Source organism: Synchiropus splendidus, chromosome 17, assembly GCF_027744825.2.
Source record: "Synchiropus splendidus isolate RoL2022-P1 chromosome 17, RoL_Sspl_1.0, whole genome shotgun sequence".
Lineage (NCBI taxonomy): Eukaryota > Metazoa > Chordata > Actinopteri > Syngnathiformes > Callionymidae > Synchiropus > Synchiropus splendidus.
Genome location: NC_071350.1, coordinates 12,597,142 through 12,619,593, shown reverse-complemented (window position 1 = coordinate 12,619,593; position 22,452 = coordinate 12,597,142). Strand labels below are relative to the sequence as shown.

Genomic DNA, 22,452 nt, shown 5'->3' with positions numbered 1-22,452 from the left:
AGAATCTTTATATGTGATAAGGTGGGAAAATTGGTGGACACCACAGATATAACAAAAGAATTTTTATCGTCATGAAAATCCTTGAATGCACAGCCCCCTTTAAATATAGTACTCCAGTCCAGTCAGGCCGAGTCGTTTTGTTACTCTTCCTCGCTAATACGGTTGTTCGTCGGGCACCTGAACTTTCCGGCAAAAGGTGCAATAAACTGTCTTAATTCAGATGAAGATGTACTGAACTGACCCCAATGGGGACCAATCTGAGTCACTCAACGGTAGGAAGCATGACTTTTGATGGCCTTTTTTCTACCTAGTGAATGCGGGACTCAAACTCTCGCCGGTTGGAATGATCCAGGGCTTGGTTTCCCCAGTTTGCAGTGGGGATGGTGGGCAAATAATAAGCCGTGCTTTTGATTTATGTGGGTGCTGGCTCCCAGCCCTGCTTGGCGCGGGGCACTGGAGTACAGTGCACATCCAGGTTTTCCATATATATCTTTGGTCAAGCTGCTTGATGATAGAAGATGAATAGACCTTTAGGATATCGTCTCAGGGGTCCACACAGAGTCCTCCACTCTTTTAGAAAGAGATTCCACTGATGATTTATGTATGTTAGAAGGAACCTCGATCTGGTCTCCGCATGCTTTCCAGTTATGGAATCTGTGGATTAATAGTCATCAGAATTCAATCACTGATGATGTAATATTTTTACTGTCATCACATCTTGGTGGAAGCCATTTTGTCATGAGAAGTGAATGTTTTTGCTTTATTTTGAATCAATAAAAAACGTTTTCAATCACTACTTCACGCTTTTGCCTTTCGAGCAGATGGGCGAAGAAAACCGTTTGCAGGAAGAGCTTTCCCCACACCCTGAGCCGTGTCAATAGAATTCATTCACACTCAAAACTTACAAACAGAGAGAAGCAGCTGTTTCAACATTCAGCCAGAAAGCGGAAGAGGAACAAGGGCCACATCGATACTTGCACTGCAGCAAAGAAAGCAATCTGCCAGAGCACATAACTGTAGACTACTGATTTTAACACATCCAGCCAGGCGGAACATGTTTGAAGAGTGGCTTCGCTGCCTTCTGCTATTGAACTGCACCGTCCTATCAGGGAATCTCTTCATCACTGCGGCTCTGCAAACAACGCTTTCTGTTTAACCTGTGAGCTCAAATGTGTCTACAGTGTTTCAAATAAGACCCATGGCGTTTTATTGTTCGTCTACACCCACGTAATGCTCCATTACCAGAAGAAAACTGCTGGAATTAAACACCCAATTCAAACCATTTGAAAGGGGATACGGGCGGTATAATAGGACGTTCTTGTAACCGTCATAACCGATCATCAAGGAATGTTATTAAACATCTTATCTCACAGGTTATGTGATCATTTTTACATGATAAATGATGATTTTTTTTTGTCCAAATGTTTCTCCCGACCATGCCTCAGACTGCCTCTTGTTGTTTTGCCACCAAAAGTCTGCACGTTTCCACAAAGCTTATGGATCCAGTCCAAATGGAGCAGTAACACTGTAAACCATGGGGGGCAGTGTTGCTGTTACTACCCGATACATAGCTCTAATGAGACATGAAGAAGACACAACAATGCTGGAAATTCTCCGTCCTCCAGTCGATATATTCTGCCTCACCGACCACCACCTCCTGCAACGCTACCTCTTTTTCCACTTTTGCGCATGATGGTTTTCGTAATATTTATATCTACATTAACAAAGAACATATTAGATGTGTAGCTTGTGTTTTTGCCGATTTTTTTAATGCGCAAAGCATTCTGGGTAGTCAATCCTAAAATAGGTGCCTTTGCACTTTGTGGGCGGCGCATTTTGGTGGCTGAGGATTCAGGAGCGATTCCGTTGAGGTGTCTCAGGAGGAGCGACTCTTCATGTCTCACCAGTGAGTGTGCTGGAGCGTGGTTTGGATCTCTGCTGAGCCTTCCCAGTTTCTTTTCTTAGACTCCACCTTTTTTTTTTGTATTTGCGGTTGTTGGACCTAGTCATCACACAGATTCCATCGTCCACTTTTCCACCCCCTTTCTGCGAGTCACATAATGTACTGCAGCATTAGTTAGTCTCAGGTTGACTATGTTCTGGATGGACTCAAAGAGTTATAGTCAACAATAGATTTGCCAGGCTACGTTGGCGACCAAGCGAAACACCTCTCCAGTCTCGGATGCCACACAGGTCTCAAGCAAATGGCTCACCATGAAGTGCCTGCTTGTTGCACTGGCACTTCACCTTGGAAGACACCAACAGTGGTGGTGAGTAGAACAGAAACACAGTTTTACTCTCACATGAACTTTCACTGACTGTCTCTTAACTTAACTCTTGACTTCAGTGATCCGCATGTTGTATAGGAAACAGAAACCAACCATCCAGTCGATAAAGACTCAGTTTTTATTTTAACTTTAACTTAAACCATTAGATTAAACATTCTAGATTGCTGAGAAAGTCAAATATCAAGGCATTATAAAGGGATGTACTTGTTTCTGAATGGCACCAGTGAAGATAATGCTCAGCAAATGCTCCGGCATGGAGTCTGTTTCGTTGAACGCAGTTTTGACAGTGCCTAAAAGCCTACAGAAACGATGCATCCATCTGAATGTTTGCCCACAGCAGCTCTCTCTGAGCTGAGAGCCAGTGAAGCAGCTTTGAAGAGCAGTGGAAATGGAACGTGACTGCCACCATTTGGACACAAACACGGTCACGGACAGACGATGACCAGTGGACGTTTGCTGCGGTGAAATCTTAGAGAACGCATTCAGCTGGAGCAGAGAAAATGTGACAGACATCTTCAATTTCCGACCTTGTTACCCCATAAAATTAAAATCCAAAGCGATAGCAGGCGTCTCCCCTTATCCAGCCCTCTGATCTGGCAGCGGTAAGTGTCCCGCTTTCTTTCAGTCTTCGCCCTAATTCATGCACGTGGTCTTCCTCCAGCCTCTTCTAAAATCAAGCGTGTCATCACACTGCATCGCCCCCTGGATTCTCTTCCTCGCATTTTAATAAAGCCTCTGCCAAACACATTGTTTCTTCCCTTTCCATTTCTAAAGGCGTTATTTTGCTCCGCGGATCCAAGAAATCTCTTGGATCTTGAGTGGCAGCTCTGTATTTGATTTTGTCCTGGTCTCTGCTCTTGGCTCCTGCGCCCCAATTCCTGATCAAATGTGATATCAGGGACAGATTGGAAAAGCAGGTAGTCTCTACCGTCGCTATCTAACAGCTTTAATCCCCATGGTGCATAACTTCATTTTCTCTGGGCTCTGTTTTGAGCTAACCCTTGACTCTTTCCCCCTAAATGCTCCTGTGGTTTCATCTCTCCTATTCATTCAAAGTTTCAATTCTGATCCTTTAGATAAAAGATTTTTTTTTTTCTTCAAACGGGAAGATCTGGTGTTAGGACGACATCGTGATCACACCTGAACAGAACAAGTCTCGCCTGAAACACACCGTAAAGAGCTGGGCAGGAGGAAATAACATTTAAAGGAAATATAAAAATACATATCCTTAAAAAAAACAAACAGAAACTTTAATCCTTGATTCATTTTTATGCTATTCCTTCAGAAGAATTGAGTCCAAAAATTCTCATTTTTTGCCTGATCCTTTTTGGCTTTTACCCAAAGACAGACCCGGACCTGCTTTTTACTGACCTTCCTCCTCTCTTTTTAAGGTAGGCTTTTTTCGCCTGCTGATATTTTGGTGTTTTCATTCTCTCTACCTTTCCCCCCAGTAGTTCCTGCCAGGGGTCAGAACCAATGGCAGGAACTCAACCAGCACCTCTCCTTGGAAACGCTGCACCCCTGCTGGTACCTTCAAAGTTATTCTGTATTTCTTGCCAAAATCAAACCTAGAAATCTGTCTAACTACCCATTTACTTTAGTTCTTGACGTGTCCTCAACATGCTCGGCAGCTTCTCCTAGGGCAGTTACCCCAACTGGCCCGGACAACAGCAACAACTCTTGGTATCCATGGAAATCCATGGTAGCAGTCCTCATGTTTGCAGTCAAGGGGCAGTCAGATATTTGAGTTACAATCACTGTGTGGGTAAGATTCCGTGACAATGCAATAGACACCAAGGACCCTGATTCCACTGTCTGGGATAATATGTTTATACTGTAGATGGCCACCAATGACATGGCAAGTCTTGTGGTGGATCTGGCTCAGTAGTGGTGGGTAGACGAGGGAATCATGGAACAGTTGATAAAACGGTGTCCTAAATTTCACCTCACGTCATGTTTAAACTAAGAGCGCCATCTAGTGACCTGTTAAAATGACAACAGTGTTTCATCATCCCTGCAATACTGTTTCATGATGCCTCATCTGCCCACGGCTAATAAAATTCCAAGCATTTTACAACAGACAGTGCCACCTGGTGGCCACTGAAAAGCACATGCAACCTCATCTACCATGGTTAGAAACGCCCCAAGTTGAGGGATGCCAGAGAGCCTCAAAGCAGCATGCTTTGCACTGAAGTGGTTTATTCCATAGCATTGACCAACAGTGCTTTAGTGGTCAGGTGACAGTTGCGAATTTAGTCACTCTGGATAATGTAATGAAAAGTTGCCAAATAAATCGTGTTGAGAGTGGACGACACGTCTGGTGGGCACATGCTTGTGTTGGCCAGGCTGTTCATCATGAATATGTGGAGGGATGAAGTGTCAGTCAAATGACATCACATGCAGCGTTCAGAATGAAAGATGGCGGCAATAAACCGGGTCCGGCTTGAATTCCGTGTTCTATTTCTGTCAGGCATCCACGTCTCCATAGCACACATGGATAAGAAGGTTGGAAATGAGCCACGTATTTTCCACATTTCATCGATCGCAGCTCAGGAAATGATTCCAGTGAACTCTAAACGGGACTAAAGCCTGATCCGTGACACAGTTCAGAAGTCGCAAGAGAAGATTGCCCTGAAACAAGTTCCCGCCAGATGGCAGCTTTGAAGACTGAATCGAGTTGGTTCTGTTGAAAATATGACCCTCTTGGGGAAACTCCATTCCAACATTTGCATTATTTTTCTTTAGAGGAGAGTCCAGAGAACAGCAAGGAACACTAAGAATGCTGGACTGTGCAACACGATCCAACACACTGTGCTCTGGACGCCGCGTATTACTCCCAATTATTAGCTCCAGTTTATTTTTCTGTGACCAAATCGTCCCGGAGGCGATGAAAGGATAATAAATTAAGTGTACAGAGGGGAGATTAGGCATGATGGCAGCCACTTGCCGACTCGCCTCTTTTGTGAGTGCAGCAGTGCGTGAAAAACAAAACTGTCTGACATCAAATATTTATGCCTTGTCAATGAACAGGCGCACTATAAATACTAGGGCTGTCAATAAATCATTTTCATCTCAGTTAATCGTACTAAAGCTGAGTAAACCCGTGTTGAATGGCAAAATAAATCAAGCATTTTGTATCTGTCCTCAACGGAACTTAAAGGAAAATTTTATCAAGGCAAGAGTGGCCTTTAACGCTCTGCAACGTTAATGTTTTAGCATGTTTTTAAACCTCTCAGGTTATTCTAAAGAATGCGCTCGACAGGATCTGTGATGTCGGGTTGCTGTATCAAACAAATGTTAGCATGAAGAAAGCGTTATTTTGTTGATAAAACACAAGAGTTACATTTAGATTTATATGCAAAATCTGTCATTTATTTGCCATTAATCACGAGTTAACTCAGCTTCTGTGCGATTAATTGAGATTAATATTTAATCCATTGGCAGCACTAATAAATACACACAAAAAAGTTGTACCAACAACCTTCTTGCTCAATGGCTCTCTACCACTGTGCTGTCCTGAACTAGAATACATTTCAGATTGCCCCCTCTTTTATCAGGTCTATTCTTCATCCTCTGACTGCATCATTCCGATGCTGACACAAGCCTCAGGTGGATTCATTCAACCATCCTGGTTTCAAGTTGCTAATATCAAAGTTGTGAGAGATAAAAGGCTTTTATTGAACATTTTATATAAGATCGGTTGTGCTTTTTTTCCTTTCAAGCCTGTGATCTGTGAGCGGCCGACTGGTTTCCCTGCCAGGTATGAGCCAGCCCAGACACAAACATGCGTGAAGAAGGAAGGTGGAGGAGAGTGACAGAGAGGCGTATGGTGGAAGAGCCTGTTGCCACATGCCGATGGTGGAGTGGACCACTGCACTGGTCATAATGCCGACAAGAAGGGTGGATATTCTACCTGCACTGATCTGTTGCAGGGAAATTACGATTCAATCCTGCTTTAAAACAGGAGAAAACTGCCGACATTTGTGAAGAATCATCAATATTAGTCATCTTGGAATTATAATTTCTCTCTTAAAATCCTGTTGACAACCCAATCCTGCACCTCCACCACAACCAGCTGACCCCGCCTGAGGTCGCGCGGCTCTCTCAGTCAGTCATGTGTTTTCTTGGCTGACAGATTCAAGGGTGTGAAATATAATCGATACTTTTTTTGGGGAGGTCAATTAGGTCATTTGGATCCCGTCCAAAAATAACAGTGCTAACCCACTGGCTTTTTAGAATCCAGCTCAGCTGAAGTGCCAGGTTTTTCTCTTCGGTTCGGGACAGAGCTGAGGTGCGGACCATCATTTATTCGGTCAAAGCTTCCAAACTGCTCTGCGGTTTATTGTTGTTCTTGTATTTGGCTGTGAAGCCACGATGGACGATCATTCAAAACGCCTTGTCAAACGCTTTCTTTTCCTCTTCCCCATGTGTGGTTCACTGGGTAACACGCAAGTGCTGCGTGTTTCGAAGCATCTCCCGATGTGACGGTTAACAAGTCGTAAAGTTTTATTATTGCTAGGCAAGAAGAGCTGTTGGGGAATAGCAAACACGACGAGTCACGGGCGAGTAATTTGAGCTCCCATCAGACTTCTGCTCCACCACAGAAGAAAAGTGTATTAGCGTTTGACAGTCAGTTGCATCTTGGGTACAATAAAACTCAGAGGAAGATGTTTGAAGAGATAATGTGAGAGTTTCACCAAAATATGTGGCTGTCGGTGTGAAATATATTCGGTAAAACCTCATTGAATTCTCTTTTAAATGAAGGAAGATTGATAATAAAACTGACAAGTTTCCGTGGAAAGAGCACACTTCTTCCTAAACCTTGATGCTCCTTTGTGACTTTAAACACCACTTCTTACAGAGTGAACTCCAAAAAAAGACCTGCTTTAGCTGCTTCTCCTCAGCAAGACTCAAGAGGAAGCTTCCTGATTTTGACTCTGGTGTTCTGATGGACATGTGACCGCTGTTGGCATCAATGTTAAATAAACGTCTTATTTATGTCTTTTGAAAATAGATGGTTCTTAGTTTACAGCTCACCAGCGGACACATTCTCACTCCCAAGGAGTCATGTGACTCCATTGTCTGGAGCAGGAGTCACCAAGCGTGAGCTACTCGAGGGCACTGTGTGACACGACGGGCTACCATTGGTTTTGGTACACGCTTGTGAACACACGATAAACAATGGATGATACGTGTTTCATCAACCTTGCAACACTGTTTCATGATACCTCATCTACCCCTCACTATTTTTTTTTTTAAGCGTTCCGTGAAGCGCGTGTCAACTACTGCTGCGTCTCTCTGGGACATGTCAACCAGAACTATATCCGGCCGTAGTCTTGAGAACGTGTTGGCCTCGGATAAATGTGTGAGTGTAGAACAACGTGAGGTGAGAGGAACCTAGATGGATGGAGACCGACGAAACACCCGAATGAAAACCTACTCTGGTTCTACCTCAGGAAGTCACGATAAAATATCTCACTTCATATTTTCTTTTTTTTTTTTATATATCTCTGGGCTTTTGAGCCAGAGCTTTAAGTAGATTAAAATGACTTGTTGTTATCAGTTGAAGAACCCAATTCTTCAAGAGGATGTTCAGAATGAACACGTATTTTCTTGTGTACTTAATTAATAATGGCATTGAAATCAGAGCACACTTCCTGCCTCCACTTTTTTCATTGACTAAAGAGGAAGCTAAAAGCGCAGGGGGAGATAAAGAGCGAGCGTTATGCTGCAGGAAAAGGAAAGTGGGTCATGAAAACATGCGCCAGCATCCATCCATCAACCTGGCCATTTCACCTCCCAGTGCTATTAGTGTTTGACACCATTATCTTTCTTCCAGCGTCAAGTAACCCAATAGAAATTTGTTTTTTTGCACCATTAGCGCGCGAGACTCATCCATTTGTGTTTGGAGATGATCATGCCGATGATGCTGGAGTGAATCTTTCGTGGAGCTCAACAGGTTGAGCAAGAGAGGAGACGGTAAAATCCAACGTGGTATTGATTATATAAGTGGAGTCATACGATGTTTTATGGCATGACAGGGTGATTTTAAAGGCCGCTCTGTCACTGTCATGTTTACCAGCAACTGCTGTTTTGTTGCGGTTAAATGCACCATTGTGGTGTCTCTGCTGATGCCATCTCGGGGTATCAATTGTTCTCACTCGCTATTGTCACTCACTCCTGGAATCAGCGCTGCTGCCAGCACCATTTTTCATCGTCGTGGTAACAAAAGCACGAACAAACAGCTGTGGGACAAAAACTCAAGGTTTCATGAGGGGAATATTTCAAGTCTCGTACAGCCTCCTGAAACAAACTCAGTCACTGTCTGCTTTTAAATGTTCCCAAATACATGGATTTATTTTGATTTAGTTTGAACTAAGTTATTGTCCAGTGAAGGAGGGAGTGGTCTAAATGTCGGACATGCGTTGAGGGCGTTCCCAAACGGGACTGCCACCTGCTTAAGTTGGTTGCCATGCTTGAAGTGATGTCGCTAAAATTTAAGTTGTACAGCAATGCTGTGCATATAGGGAGAGGACGGCTGACAAATGTGTCTATATATATATATATATATATATATATATATATATATATATATATATATATATATATATATATACAGCCCCGTTTCATTATAAACATTAGTGATGGGTAGATGAGGCATCATGAAACAGTGTTGCAGGGTTGATGAAACACTGTCCTAATATTAAGCTGTTGCTAGATGGCGCTCTTGTTTTAGAAATGATCTGAAGTTTGATGGAAATAGCAGACAGTGCCATCTGGTGGCCTCAAAAAACCAGGACACTGTTTCGTGAAACCTCATCGACCCTTCACTGGTGGACAGTGACCGTATTTCCCAGTGACCTCTGTTGGCACTTGCTGGTCACAAAGTACTACTTTCACCACACACTACGAGTCTCACAATGCACTGCACAAGAAAGTGCGTAGCTGTCAAAACTAGCTCATGGAAAAATACTCCCAAAGGCTCAAGCTTCAGAAGCAGGAAGTCTGGGGCAGAAAAACGAATGAAGAGACAGACGAGTGGTCATGTTCTAACACGTGATCTTCATGACAGAATCAGTTCCATTCATGGGTCGACACAAAACCAGAGCGAAAGAGCGCCATGAGAGTAGAGTCATGAATACACATGACCTTTCTACTGTATACAGTGCTATTAGACTGGTGACCTGTCTGACCACCAGAGGAGTGTCAGCAGGCACAGCTCACCTGTCTGAGAGCTTCAAACTTCTCTCGGATGAAGACAGTTACATGATTTCCTCTGCTCTTGTGCTAGTGTGGTCACTGTGGTCTTGGTTTAAAGATAAAAAAAAACTCCAAAAACTGAGGTACAAAAGTGAGAAAACTCTAAACTGTAAAGTCCAGCTGGCACTTCCTGTGATAGATTTTAGTGTTTTTTAAATAACATTCATTCATCTCAAAACACTTTTCAATCTGGCTTTCAAATCAAGGTCTTTGCAATGGATTGAATTGATCTGGATTAATTGAGTTTATCATTTCTTTTGTCTCTTATCTTCCCTTTTATCTCATTATTTACTGATTAACTTTGAGGAGTAAAAAAATATTTTCCTTTTTTCCCATTTTCCTTTTCACAGTATTTGATGCTACCTTTCATGAAGTTGATTTGGGAGCCGGTACGACCTGGTATTTTCCAGTACTATGTGAGGAAGCGGTGAAAGCACTGCTTCCTCACTCTGTTCTATGAACTTCTACAAAGTAGGTTGCAGACCATGACAGCTAACCTCGCTGCTTATCTTCTGCTGGGCTGCAGGAGGAACAGTTTTATCAGTGACAGACAGAATTTGCTTTTTTTTTTTATTGCTACTTCAGTCAAAACCATCTAAAAGGTTCCTCAAACCAGAAGGGAGGTCTCCGATATTTGAAGTAAACCTTCTGATGATTCCACCATCATGTGGTAGATCAGCGATGACAGCAAGGCGGCGCACAGAGACCTCCATCCGTTGGCAGCGCCAGAGGATTGAAATGGTGGCCTCCTACAAACAGACTGATCTTCTTCATGAGGTCCACAGCAGCCTTCAGTGCTTCTGACACTGTGGTCGCCAGCACGCGCTTCTTTGAAGAGACATGAAGGAGAGACGAGGAGCATTGTGAAGAGTTGCACCATCTGACCTCCAGTCAGAGATGGTGTGAGGACTCTATAAAGCAGTGCAAAAACACGTCCTGATTCATGGTGAAAAAGCACATGAAGATTTCTTTCAGACTTGCTTAAAATGGCGGAGTCTCCACAACACGGTCCGCTCCACCGCCAGAGTCACGAGACGGTTTGTGCACAGTCAGTCATTTTAATTAGCCGTCCGCGGCCGCGACACCTCACGTGTGAAGAGCCCGGGCCTAGTTGCTAGTGACAGCACTAAGGGCTCGGAGCAGTCTGGGAGCCTCCCAGACAGATCGAGAGTGAGTCACGGCTGGTAAAGGGAACATAATTAACCTCAAGGGAGCAGGATGGGAGGCAAGAGCTTCAACCCCCTGATCTCAAGACCAGCAGCCTGATGGGCGAGGAGCGAGGTGCAGATTGGATCTCAAGTGTCTGTGTGTTTCCAGATGAGCTGCATCATAACCACCGCCGTCGCAGGCAAATAGGAACATCAGTCCGCTCACTTCCTGCACACGCCACGCCTGGTGTGTTTCATGTGCACGACAGTAGTCAGGCGGAGTGATGGAGTGAAAGAGGCCGCCTGCTGTAAGTCACCACCCACCGAAGCCGATCACTTTAAATGTCACACCGTTTCAGGAGGGAACAGGATCCAACAGGTGGGACTGTCACCAGACGTACAGTGCAGAAGCAGCTCGCCTGGAGGAGGTGAACCTTTCATTGATTTCCCTCGAGGCACACTTAACCTTCAATTAAGCTGCGGCTTTATTATCCAACATCCATCATGGGCTTGTGTTACGCTGACATCAGCGTCCGGTGCGTTTCATACGCTCATACGCCGAGACATAACGCACACCAACGGTCTTTATTCGACTTCTATTGGATCTTTCGGCAACATTCCAGCTCGACTTTACATATGCAATGATGTCATCTTTACTCAAAATCATTTAAATAAATAAAATATTTTTCCTCCAATTCCCAAAATGTTACTGTAATGAATATATTATGTCATTCCTTCTAAGAAATACATTGAATTATAATAAGAAGAAGAATAACAACAATAATAACAATACGTTTCACCCCATTTATTTTATGTATAATACATGCAGTTTCCTAATTTTAAATGACGCATTTTGTTTTAAAGGTCAACTGCGGAACTAATTTGTAAAACCGTATCCCGCACGGTGTATATCACACGCTGCTTCGATGTATGTCGAGTGCAAACGCAACAGAAACGTCGCCTGTTGTTATACTGCACCGCCATCTAGCGTTCAGCCATGGTTACTGCATTTGACGTCTCCCATGACGTCATTGTCAACTTTAACACAAAATTTACAGCTAAGCGAGGTACAATATTGCGTCGCATCTAAGCCCCATATTTAAGAAAAACCTGGCGTACTATAGTCGTTCGAAGACTAAAGACAAAAGTAAAAAAAAACACTTGATGATGAAAATAAGAACAATGAAATGAATCGATGGAATGAAGCGTGTTTGAACCAACATGCGGTTGGATACCTCACAGATTACACAACACTGTCACCTAGAGGTACAGAAGCAGAAGACAATTTGAAAACATACGGTCCATCATTTCTTTCGCTGTTAACGACAAAAAACTCAATTGGTGTCACAAATCTGGAAATGGAAAAAAAAGTTTCGTACATCTCATGCATTTTTACGGAGCCCTGGAAGTGACATGCATGTGTTTATTTTTTTTGTTGATGTGGCATGCATGACTTTTTTTGCCCGAGAAAATGTTTATCTCGTGATAACGCGTATCTCGAGATCATGTTTATCTCAAGCTACAATCGTAAACGTCAGCGCATGCGTAGCTGCCTCTCTGGCAAAGCATTTTGTCTACGTCCTCCTGGAACCACTATGTCTCCCATGGCTTCGTAACTGTAAGTCAACGTTGTCAGTCACTGTCTGCAAGTCTGTGCGCTTTTAACACTCCGATCAAGTGCTTTCTACTCAAAATAATACCATACGTGGCTAAGCTACACGTATTACGCGTCCCTCAAAGCGACATGCAGGACTTTATTTAATATCTCGAGATAAAACTTATTTCGAGATACAAATTATCTCGAGACAACTGCTATCTCTGGCAAAAATAAATAAAGTCCTGCATGTCACATCCAAAAAAAAATAAACACATGCATGTCACTTCCAGGGCTCCGTACATTCTTACGTCACAGTCAACGTTAACTCAGTGACGCCTGAGCTAAGAAGTTTGACGCCAACCATCGTGTCCTGTATAAAGCACAGCGGAGAGGAAAGTGTTCACTTCAAAATCCATGTTTGCACGGAAACCGCTGCACATTCCTTCAAACGAACGAGCGTTTCATCAAAGACGGAGAGTAGTTGATCTCGTTATAACTCTCATCCTCTTCTTTCACCTCCCTCCGTCGGCCCGTCTGCCCGGTTCGGTGGAGCCACAGAACCAGAACCAGCAGCGCCAGGAGCAGCGCGCTCATTGTGAGGGTCACCAGCACCGCCTGCAGGATCCCAGAGGAACTGTCGGGAGCTGCAGACAATGGCGCAGGTGACCTTCCGACCTTTAGTCATTTGATTCTCCTCACAGATAGTTATGATTTGAAAACGAACCTTTGAAAATGGACAGGTTCATGTAGCAGTTCTCTGTTCCCAGCAGGTTTGTGGCAGAGCAGCGGTACAAACCCGACGTTTGAGACGAAACATTGGATATTTGGACAGAACCGGATGAGTCATCTGAGAAGGAGAAAATATATATATTTTATTAAGACATTAAAGAAATCCTCAAAAAAAAAATTAACAGAATGGGAAATAAGGGATTGGGTAATTTTTATTTTTTTTTTATTTATGAAGTGGATTGTTCCAAAGCTGAGAATGACCATTTATTTTATTTATATATGCATTTATTATATTGGATGACGCGTATAAGTCTCCCAAATTTATTTGTTTACTAAATTCCAAATCTTTAAGAAAAGTTAAAGAAACCATCAGAGTGTGAAAGTAAATTGAAATGTATTTTTAAGAAAGAAAAATTTTGTAGTGTTTGTAGTGTTCGAGCAACCGCCTCACCTTCCATGTTGATGGGGAGCGAGATCTCTTCTGGGTTGAGCTTGTCCCAGTGGATCTCTGGCGTGGGGACGCCCTCAGCCACCGAGCAGGACAGTGTGACGCTTCCACCCTCATCAATATCTCCATCCCAGTGGCACACAGGCAGGGAGGGTGGAGCTACACTCACACACACACACACACACACCAGAATAACTGGCTTTGAAGAATCCACCAGAGCAGTAGAGGTGCAGGCAAGCATGTGACCGAGAGGCTAAACTCAGGCCGCGACTCTCTCACCCAGCACGCTGAGCTCCAGCTCTCCGATCCCTGGATCGGCAGTTTCCGGGGGGTTGTTGACCATGCAGCGGTAGACACCAGCGTCAGACACTCGGGTGTCATTCAGGACGATGTCTGCGCTCCAGGGGATTCCTGCGGACACACAGGACCCTCCTGATGTCGACCATGGCTGGACTCACTACAGGCCATGCGCCGTACCTGTGAAGGCCACCCGGCCCGTGAGGGAGGAGTCCTCGATCACCTCTCCGTGGTCGTACACGATCACCTGCATCTCGTTTCACGACAAATTGTTTTTGTTAAATTTGATATGTGAAACAAGCGGTGAAAGAGTGAAGGCGGAGGGCGTCGGCGGACCTGCATGGGGGTCTCCGGGCTGCTCAAAGGGGCCACAGTCCAGATGACGTTGAGTCTGAAGAGAGGACTGGAGGTGAAGAAAGAGCAGGGCAGGACCACGGAGTCCCCCCGGACAGCCTCCAGACTGGTGTCCCTCATGGTCACGCTGAGAGCCGCTGGACACACAGTGAGAGGGTGATGTCACCATCAGAAAGCGGTGACACATTTCACCCCCCGCCCCTCCCTCACCGCCTTCAATCAGTTGATGTTAACTGCACTTGACAGTTCTGAAGTGGAGCCAAACCGATATGAGCTGGAGAGCGGTAACAATGAGGACAACACTGCTGCCCATCCGCTCAGCAGACACCAAATATTGCGTTCTTTTCGTGACGCAATCCTCCTCTTAAACTACCAACACGACAGCATCTCATCCCGCCCTCTTTATTACGCTCAGTCCTGTTGTTATTTACGAGCCTGTCTGACAGAACTGGGGCGAGAAAGAGGGCGATAAATAGCCTTCACTTACTGTGCGACACACAGAAACACGGGTCAAAGTCAGGGACTCACGGGAGCCTCAGCGACGTCACGTGAGAATGAATGAAAGCAGAGTAAGGACACCTTTCTTTCCTGCCTCATTTTCATACCGTATACATTACAAAAAATATCCTTCCAACATACATTTATTTCAATGTTTTCTTTTACATTTATCATGACACATTTAACAACTGTTTTCCTACTTCCATTCTACTGTATTCTGAAGTATATCCCCGCTTTTATTTCCCCATACAAACACTAACCTCATACACCACTCAACCAACAAAATTATCACAATTTAATTCTATATTTCAAGTTTTATGTCCTCATATTTCCATTAATCAGTAGTTGAAATTAAATTATATTAGATTAAATGGCCCTTATTTTCCACATTTTAATAGTAACCTACGCAAAGCAATATATTTCTATTTCGGACACAAATATTTATTCAACGAACTTCTGTTTCTATTTCATGAAAGTATTAATAATAGTATTTATGAATCTAAAAATAGATCAGAATAGATGTCCTTCATTCGTCACTCGTGTCACTGCGACAAAGACACACATCGAAGAACAAAACAAAACATCAAAGAAGTCCACAACACATCGGTAAAAAAAAAAAAAAAAAAAAAAAAAAGTGAAGTCACAAGCTGTCAAACAATTCAAGACAAATTAATAAATACCCATAATATGTTAATAAATATCATGAGAAAATAATTAAAATATAAGTAAATAGATAATACATAGATAATGATAAATTACATCAAAATATTCCATCATATAATGTTCTACTTGACGTTTCTCTATTAATTTCTATGAGTAATTCACAATATATTTCTTCCATTTATTTCCTAATAATGATGCTTCTGTAATTCCATATTGAAAAATAACACTTTCCCACTCTATTTCATCAGATTTCCAAATTCATTTTCTCATGATTCTTTCATTATTTATTCCCCAACTTCAACGCAATTCCATCAGCCACTGCCACACATCTAACCTGCATATTTAAACTGAAAAGTTCCACACAGTCCCTTTTCATTTTGGTCATCTCATGCTGACCCACTTTGTTCTTCAAACCCCCACAACACACTGTACACCGACTGAACCCTGACTTTCCCTTCTGCTCCGTGAGGACACTCAGCTGAGTGATGAGTGTATTGAAATGACTTCAGTAGGAGCTCGACACAGCAACAGTGTCACTCACCCGTCTCCAGAAGGCTCAGACACACTCCCAGGCTCCAGAGCAGACCTGCTCCAGAGAGATCCATGGTTGAGGTGCTGGGGTGGGCAGTCGACCACTCTCTCCCAGTGAGATCAGGCATGCGTGAGAATCCGCCAAGGCCGAGCTCAAGCTCCGCCCCCTTAATTTTCCCACCACCGTGGCCTATTGTCTGTTTTGGGCCGACCTCTGATGGAATTCTAATTGCTGGTACTATGTAGGTTGCTGGTCCGCAGTGGTCAGTAGCTATGCACAGTCACTTCTCAACAACTTACTTTTCACAGTACTGTAACTCATTCAGGACTCCAGTATCCAGACTGAGTCTATTTGAAATATACTCTCAAAAGAAAGGAGTGGAGGGTTTGACGTCTCCCACTTTATTGAATTATGAAATATCATGTGGCACCGTCGTTGTGCGTCTCAGCTGCGAAATACATTTTTACATACTTGGAAAGTGTCTGAGGAGACTGGAAAATAAACGTCGGTCTGGGAAACAGAATTGGCTACTCACCCAAAAAAAAAAAAAAAAGTTTTTTTTTGTGGAGGCGAAGACGACACCGACCGCCTGTTAAAGGTACAGTTTGTGACACTGACTTCCACTTTAGTTACCTTTATATTAATAAGTCTTAAAAAGTCATCAGAGTTTACAGTCCAGAGGCTTGATGGTCACCAACACAGCGGCTTGGGCTGGTAAAAGTGCTACAAAATGTACCTTTAACATTCTTTTCCTTCCTCGCTGGAGAAAAATCACAAACCGTTTGACTGGAACATTCACACACACACTCACAGATCAAACATGTCTGGGAATAAATACGCTTGTGTGACGGATGGATGTAACACTTCCCTTCGTAAAACGTTGTTCGTCCACTTTGGCATTGTTAGGATTGTGGTGGGCCTCAATAAATAGAAGAGAGCGAGCGACAGGAGAGTTGGAGGAGCGTCAGTGAGACCGACAGGTAGGCGGAGTGCAGTCCGTTTGAGTCCCAGCGACCGGGAGTGACCTAGTGGCGGACGGGCCAATCACGGAAGGGAGAGGCGCCAGCCCGCTGCTGCACTCTAGCGGCAGAACAGTCTCATTACAACAGCATGGTGACGGGCTTCTCCAGGAACTTCCGGAACTCTGCGAGCCACTGGGCGCCGACGGCTCCGTCCACCACTCTGTGGTCGCAGCTCAGCGTGACTGACATCATGCTGGCCACGTCGAAACTGCAAGAGAGGATGAACAGGGTGAGTGCGCCACCCGCAGCACGTGGATAACTCTAAGAACCAGAGACGGACCCTTTCTCGTTGTCGGCCGGCAGAAGCCGCTTCTCTGAGCCGCCGACGGCCAGGATGCAGGACTGAGGCGGGTTGATGATCGCTGAGAAGTTTTTGATGCCAAACATTCCCAAGTTAGAGATGGTGAATGTTCCTCCCTGTTCAGGAACCAGAGAAACAAGTGTTGGGTTGCAAAACGTCGGTGGACTCCCAGTGTTCTGACTCAGTCTCACCTGGAATTCGTGCGGCTGCAGTTTGCCCTCCCTGGCTTTGGCGGCGAGGGTGGACACGTCGGTGCAGATGGCGGCGAGCCCTTTGGTGTGAGCGTTGAACACGATGGGCGTGATGAGTCCGTTGGCCGTGCTCACCGCCACGCTCACGTCCACCACGTGGTTCCTGGCGAGACGAGCATGAAGTGTGGGTGCGAGGCGCGAGCAACTCAGGCGTGTTGACTGACTCACTGGCGAATGACGGTGTCCAGCCAAGAGGAGTTGCACTCGGGGACCTTGAGGCAGGCCAGAGCGCTGGCTTTGATGATGAAGTCGTTGACGCTCAGCTTGATGTTCTGGGCCTTCACCTCCTGCAGCACATCATCGTGTCAGTCCTGCTGGATCAGCCTGGGTTAAGCAGACACTCACGGCGTTCAACTCTTTCCTGAGCTCCAGCACTTGGTCCATGTTGACGTCGATCGACAGGTAATAGTGAGGGATGGTCTGCTTGGACTGCATCAGCCTCTGAGCGATGACCTGCGGGGCACGGGGTCAGAGGTCAGAGCGGAGGCGGACGGGCGTCACGTCAGGACCCGACAGAAGTTGGCCTTCACCTTGCGGATGTTGCTGATGGGGATGTCTGTGAAGGTTCCGGCTGGAGCAGCAGCAGCTGCTGCTGGAGCAGATGGACCTGCAGCAGGACTGGGAGCGGCCGCCGCCGCCTGCCAGAGAAAAGTCATCATAAAGTTCAGCGTTCTCAAGAGAGGAAAAGTGCAGCGCTGAGTCATCACTTTAACCCGGCTACTTACAGGTGCAGCCTTCGGTGGAACAAAACTATCCACGTCCTTCCGGGTGATGCGTCCGTCAGGACCGGAACCTGAGCGAAAACAAGCTCCTTAACTCTCAGTTCTTCTTGCCCCGATGCCCTCTGGTGTCCCACCAACTCACCACTGATCTGGTCCAGCTTCAGTCCTTTCTCAGCAGCCAGTTTTTTGGCCAGAGGACTGGCGAACACACGGCCCGTCCTGGGAGCCGCAGCTGCAGGAGAGGCCGCCGCTGGAGGCGCTGCAGCAGCAACCTGGAGGGTTGGAGATGTGATCGCTCTTCAGAGAGCAGCTGGGAATCACTTCATCTGAAGCCGAACGTGAGCGTCTTACCGGTGCTGGCGTGGGTGCGGGAGGTGGGGGTGGAGGGGCAGCAGAAACCTCTGCCAGGCCCGTTTCCACGTAATCCTTGAAGGCAGCGATGTCGCTCTCCTTCTCCACAATGATGCAGAGCGGCGTTCCAAGCGGGACGTCCCGGGTGCCCTCTGGGACCATGATCTTGGCCAGATAGCCTTCCTCCTGCACTTCAAAGCCTGAACACAAGAGAGCAGCCGTCCGGTTTCCATAGACTCAGCACTTGTCTGTCATCAACAACAAAGAAAATGTTTCACCAATAGTGGCCTTGTCAGTCTCAATCTCAGCCAGCAGATCTCCTTCACCCAGCTTCTCGCCCACCTTCTTCTCCCAGCGCTGCACCGTGCCCATGGTCATCGTGGGAGACAGAGCTGGAAGTGTGATCTGAAAAACACAAGCATGAATCAAACCAAACATCCATGTTATTTGCTTCATACATTAGTTCTCAAAACAATGGATTTATTTTTCATTCATGGCTGTAGATTTGAATAACACATGCAAGACTTCGACACAATATCTGGCAGTAATTCAACATTGATGTGTTTTTGACTGTCTAGTAACATTTTAAATGGGGAGAAAAACACAAACAGTATTGGACTTTTAAACTTTATAACATGGTAAGAACCCTAAAATGAGTTGAATAAGCAAAACCAGGATGATAAATCTACATATATACAACAACAAACTTTCACTTCTGGATTTTTATGATTAATTTTTCTAATATTTTAGACCATCAATGTCCATGAATTTATTAATGAATCAGCAAGCATTGGTGTGACTGAGCAGCCTGATGGTTTCCCTCTCACTGACAGGATGGTTTTGAGTGATACAACTCGGCCCAACAAGCCCAAAATAATATCAGTGTCAAACTCATTTTCAGGCGTTAACATCAGTGTCTCATCCCTCAGTAAACTCGCTGCTGCTGAGTGTCTTTATCATACCCTGAGCATAGCCCCTTACCCTTGGTTATATTTAACCTTCTCTATAGTCAACATTTTAACATTATAAATGAGTTTGTATAAACATTGTTATGAACAAATCTGATGCTGACATAAGTAACAATTGCGTTTTCCTTCATGCTGCATGCGCTTGCATGTGTATTGGGGGTTGTTTCTCCTACTTGGTGGGAAAGATTTCTTGACAAAAAAACTATCCTTGTGAGGACTGTATGACTTTGTGGGAACATTTGGCTGAACCACACAAGGTTAAGCCTCAATTTGAGGATAATGACTTCAAAATAACTGGGTCATTATAAATAGGATTCAGTTTGGTTCAGAGTCCAGGTTATGGTGGTGTTTTGGATGGTTAGGTTTAGAGTGAGAGGCAAGCATTATGTCAATGAGAAACCTCTCAATGTCCCCACAAGGAAAGAAATACAAATTTGCACAATAATTGGTTTAATTGGTTTTAATAAATGAATAAAAGATGCATTAATAAATAAAAGAAGTATTGACATATTAAGCGGTTGAAGGCACCATGAAGACAGGCGAACCTGCATTGAACTCGCTCACAAATGCTGGCTCAGCGATGGGAAGCTACAGGCCACACCCACCTTCAAGTGTGTTGGGTAGGAGCTGCCTGGGGCAGCAGGGGGGGCGGCAGCAGGTGGAGGGGGGGCAGGAGGAGGTGTGGCAGCTGACGCAGAAGGAGCGCCACCAGCTGCTTTGAGTGAGTCCAGCGTTACATCTTTAAAGGCAGGAATGAGGTCAGGGCTGCGCAGGGGAAGCAACATGGAAACATTAGCGAGCACAAGAGCAAGGAAGCACCTCTCTGGAGTGCAAGTTCTCATTCACAATTGGCTGGAATTTACTCATAAATCACTTATTTGATGCTCTGTTTTTTTAATGATTACTTGAATTCCCTCTACAGTACATGATTGTACAACCACAGTATCACATTTGATGAGATGCTGATTCTTACATTTCAATATATAATGGACATCAATTCAACACAATTAACTGTACAATTAAACAGCTAATACTTTACACCGTCACTCACATGGTCAAATTTGAGTGAAAGCATGTTTTAGAAAAACCCTGGAAAACACATAAAATCCAGTTTTCTATTTTGGTGACAGCACAAGAGTCTCCTGAGCTGCAGCGGCCACACACCCACCTGTCGACTGTAATGCAGATGACAGCCCCAATGTTTACATCTCTGGTCCCCTCAGGAACAAGAATCTTCGCCAGGTAACACTCCTCCAGCATCTCGAAACCTACAGTGGCCTTGTCAGTCTCCACCTGCAGAGAGAAAGTTCCACCCAAACATGTTAAGGATTCAATGTCTTTACTTGACAAGGATCCATCTAAAACCCGGTGGCGGCCGCACACTTCTTACCTCTGCTATGAGGTCGCCTTCACTGATCTTGTCTCCTTCCTTCTTCTCCCAGCGAGCAATTGTTCCGGTCTGCATGGTGGGTGACAGTGCTGGCAGTTCCACCTGACACACACCATGTAAAACCCAGATGTTCAGCTCTCCATGCTCAGAATGCTTGAACAATATTTCAACGGTTAAAATGCAGTTCTTACAAAATCCTCTAGCTGGAACAAGGGATGCAAATTTGAGTGTCACCAGTTTACAGATAAATATACTCATTTAATACAGATAAACTGCAAAATACCAACATCCAGGAGGAAAATTTAAATCGGCCAGGTCGTTTTAAGATGGTACAGCAAACTGAATCTGAACTCTAAATATTCAGAATTTGTTTTAAATGAACAATCATGTAGAAGAAATAATAATTGAAAATAATGTGCTTCATAAACAAGTAAAATAAATATCCAACTGTAACTTCCCAACTCAATAACAAATTGAATCAAATTAAATACTAGCATTTTTGTCAATTATTTTACAGTTCTTATGGTATTTTTCCTTCAGGTCAGTCTTGTTCTTAACTGTATTCTTTTTGCAGGAAGTATCTTGTCTAGTACACAATCCAAAGTGCTCATCTGTGTTTTACAACTTTAAATCAAAATATAACTGTTATTTTGAAGAAAGCTCAGATGTATTGGACAAAATAATAATGGATTAAACGACTAACATAGACAAAAGGGTTGCATCGAGTTTATGAAATAATACTATTCGATCCTCAACAAGAGCCGGAGCATTATGAAAAAAATAATCATTATTATTTCAGTTGATAAAAACTGTAAAATGGATGATGGGAAACACAAGGGAAGACAAAAATAAAAGAACATTATGTGACATGAACTCAACTGGATGTGAAATTTAAACACACCCCCTGTCTGGCCGGTTTAAAAGTTGTATTGCGGAAGAAAAAACAGACCAGAAACTATGTCTTCCTATAAAGAACAATATTAAAATAGGAAGGAATGGGTTGTTGAACGCTACACCCAAAGCTAACCGGGGAGGTCAAGCTAGCAATAGCCGAGATTCCCGGTGCCACTGCTACCTGCTCGGTAACGTTACCTTCTGGTGTGGAGGCAGACTGTAGAACCTCTGACAGCCTCCATGCAGCTGAGGATACCGAAGCAAAACCGCCCTGCTGCTGAAACCGAGCCCCGACCGGGACCCAGCAACGTTGTGTAGCCGCTTTACGCTGCCGGTTCCGTGCGAGGAGCGGGAGCTGACTGCAGGCCCGAGCGAGAGGACACGGGGACGGGAAGAGCAGAGCCCGGCGCTCGGCCTGAGCCGCAGGATTAGACGAAGCATGTCGCAAAAGCGGGTATAACTCTACACGGTGTAGTTCAACTATGTTTCTATTTTACATCGGTGTCAGAAATGCACCGGCACCAACACCCTCTGGACCGGACCGGGCTCCTCTCCTCACTTTCTAATGACCTCCCACTCGAGTCAAAACACTACGCTTTACGGCACTCCTATTCGTCCTGCCGTTAAGCTGCAGAAGTGACGTAAAACTGTCACCACACAGAGACGTTACTCCGTACAGGACATGATTATGTCTTTTTCCTTGGTTTAATTTACACTATCATTTGAAAAGGTCGCATAT

General features: G+C 44.6%; 2 protein-coding genes across 2 annotated transcripts; both read right to left on the bottom strand.

Annotated features, from left to right (window-relative positions):
* Positions 1-11,480: 11,480 nt before the first annotated feature.
* zgc:165604 (uncharacterized protein LOC792578 homolog) lies at positions 11,481-15,912 on the bottom strand. The gene is made up of 7 exons (XM_053847685.1): positions 15,824-15,912; positions 14,104-14,258; positions 13,948-14,014; positions 13,750-13,881; positions 13,474-13,629; positions 13,018-13,140; positions 11,481-12,937 (listed from the first exon to the last, which is right to left on the bottom strand). The coding sequence occupies exons 1-7, from the start codon at positions 15,885-15,887 to the stop codon at positions 12,738-12,740; spliced, it is 897 nt and encodes a 298-aa protein (XP_053703660.1). The 5' UTR covers positions 15,888-15,912; the 3' UTR covers positions 11,481-12,737.
* A 287-nt stretch (positions 15,913-16,199) lies between these two features.
* dlat (dihydrolipoamide S-acetyltransferase (E2 component of pyruvate dehydrogenase complex)) lies at positions 16,200-22,316 on the bottom strand. The gene is made up of 14 exons (XM_053846973.1): positions 21,912-22,316; positions 20,820-20,921; positions 20,598-20,722; positions 20,035-20,194; positions 18,740-18,866; positions 18,462-18,661; positions 18,253-18,382; positions 18,114-18,181; positions 17,919-18,026; positions 17,734-17,841; positions 17,557-17,675; positions 17,329-17,491; positions 17,117-17,253; positions 16,200-17,044 (listed from the first exon to the last, which is right to left on the bottom strand). The coding sequence occupies exons 1-14, from the start codon at positions 22,152-22,154 to the stop codon at positions 16,915-16,917; spliced, it is 1,920 nt and encodes a 639-aa protein (XP_053702948.1). The 5' UTR covers positions 22,155-22,316; the 3' UTR covers positions 16,200-16,914.
* Positions 22,317-22,452: the final 136 nt, after the last annotated feature.

Excerpts from the sequence above, each read along its gene's own strand:
- zgc:165604 (XM_053847685.1), bottom strand. The coding sequence starts at position 15,887 with ATGGATCTCTCTGGAGCAGGTCTGCTCTGGAGCCTGGGAGTGTGTCTG. Across the intron at positions 14,259-15,823 it reads TCTGAGCCTTCTGGAGACGG|CGGCTCTCAGCGTGACCATG; the intron begins GTGAGTGACACT and ends CTGTGTGTCCAG. Across the intron at positions 13,141-13,473 it reads GCTCCCCATCAACATGGAAG|ATGACTCATCCGGTTCTGTC; the intron begins GTGAGGCGGTTG and ends TCTCCTTCTCAG.
- dlat (XM_053846973.1), bottom strand. The coding sequence starts at position 22,154 with ATGCTTCGTCTAATCCTGCGGCTCAGGCCGAGCGCCGGGCTCTGCTCT. Across the intron at positions 20,922-21,911 it reads GTCTGCCTCCACACCAGAAG|GTGGAACTGCCAGCACTGTC; the intron begins GTAACGTTACCG and ends GGTGTGTGTCAG. Across the intron at positions 17,254-17,328 it reads TGCAGCCGCACGAATTCCAG|GGAGGAACATTCACCATCTC; the intron begins GTGAGACTGAGT and ends GTTCCTGAACAG.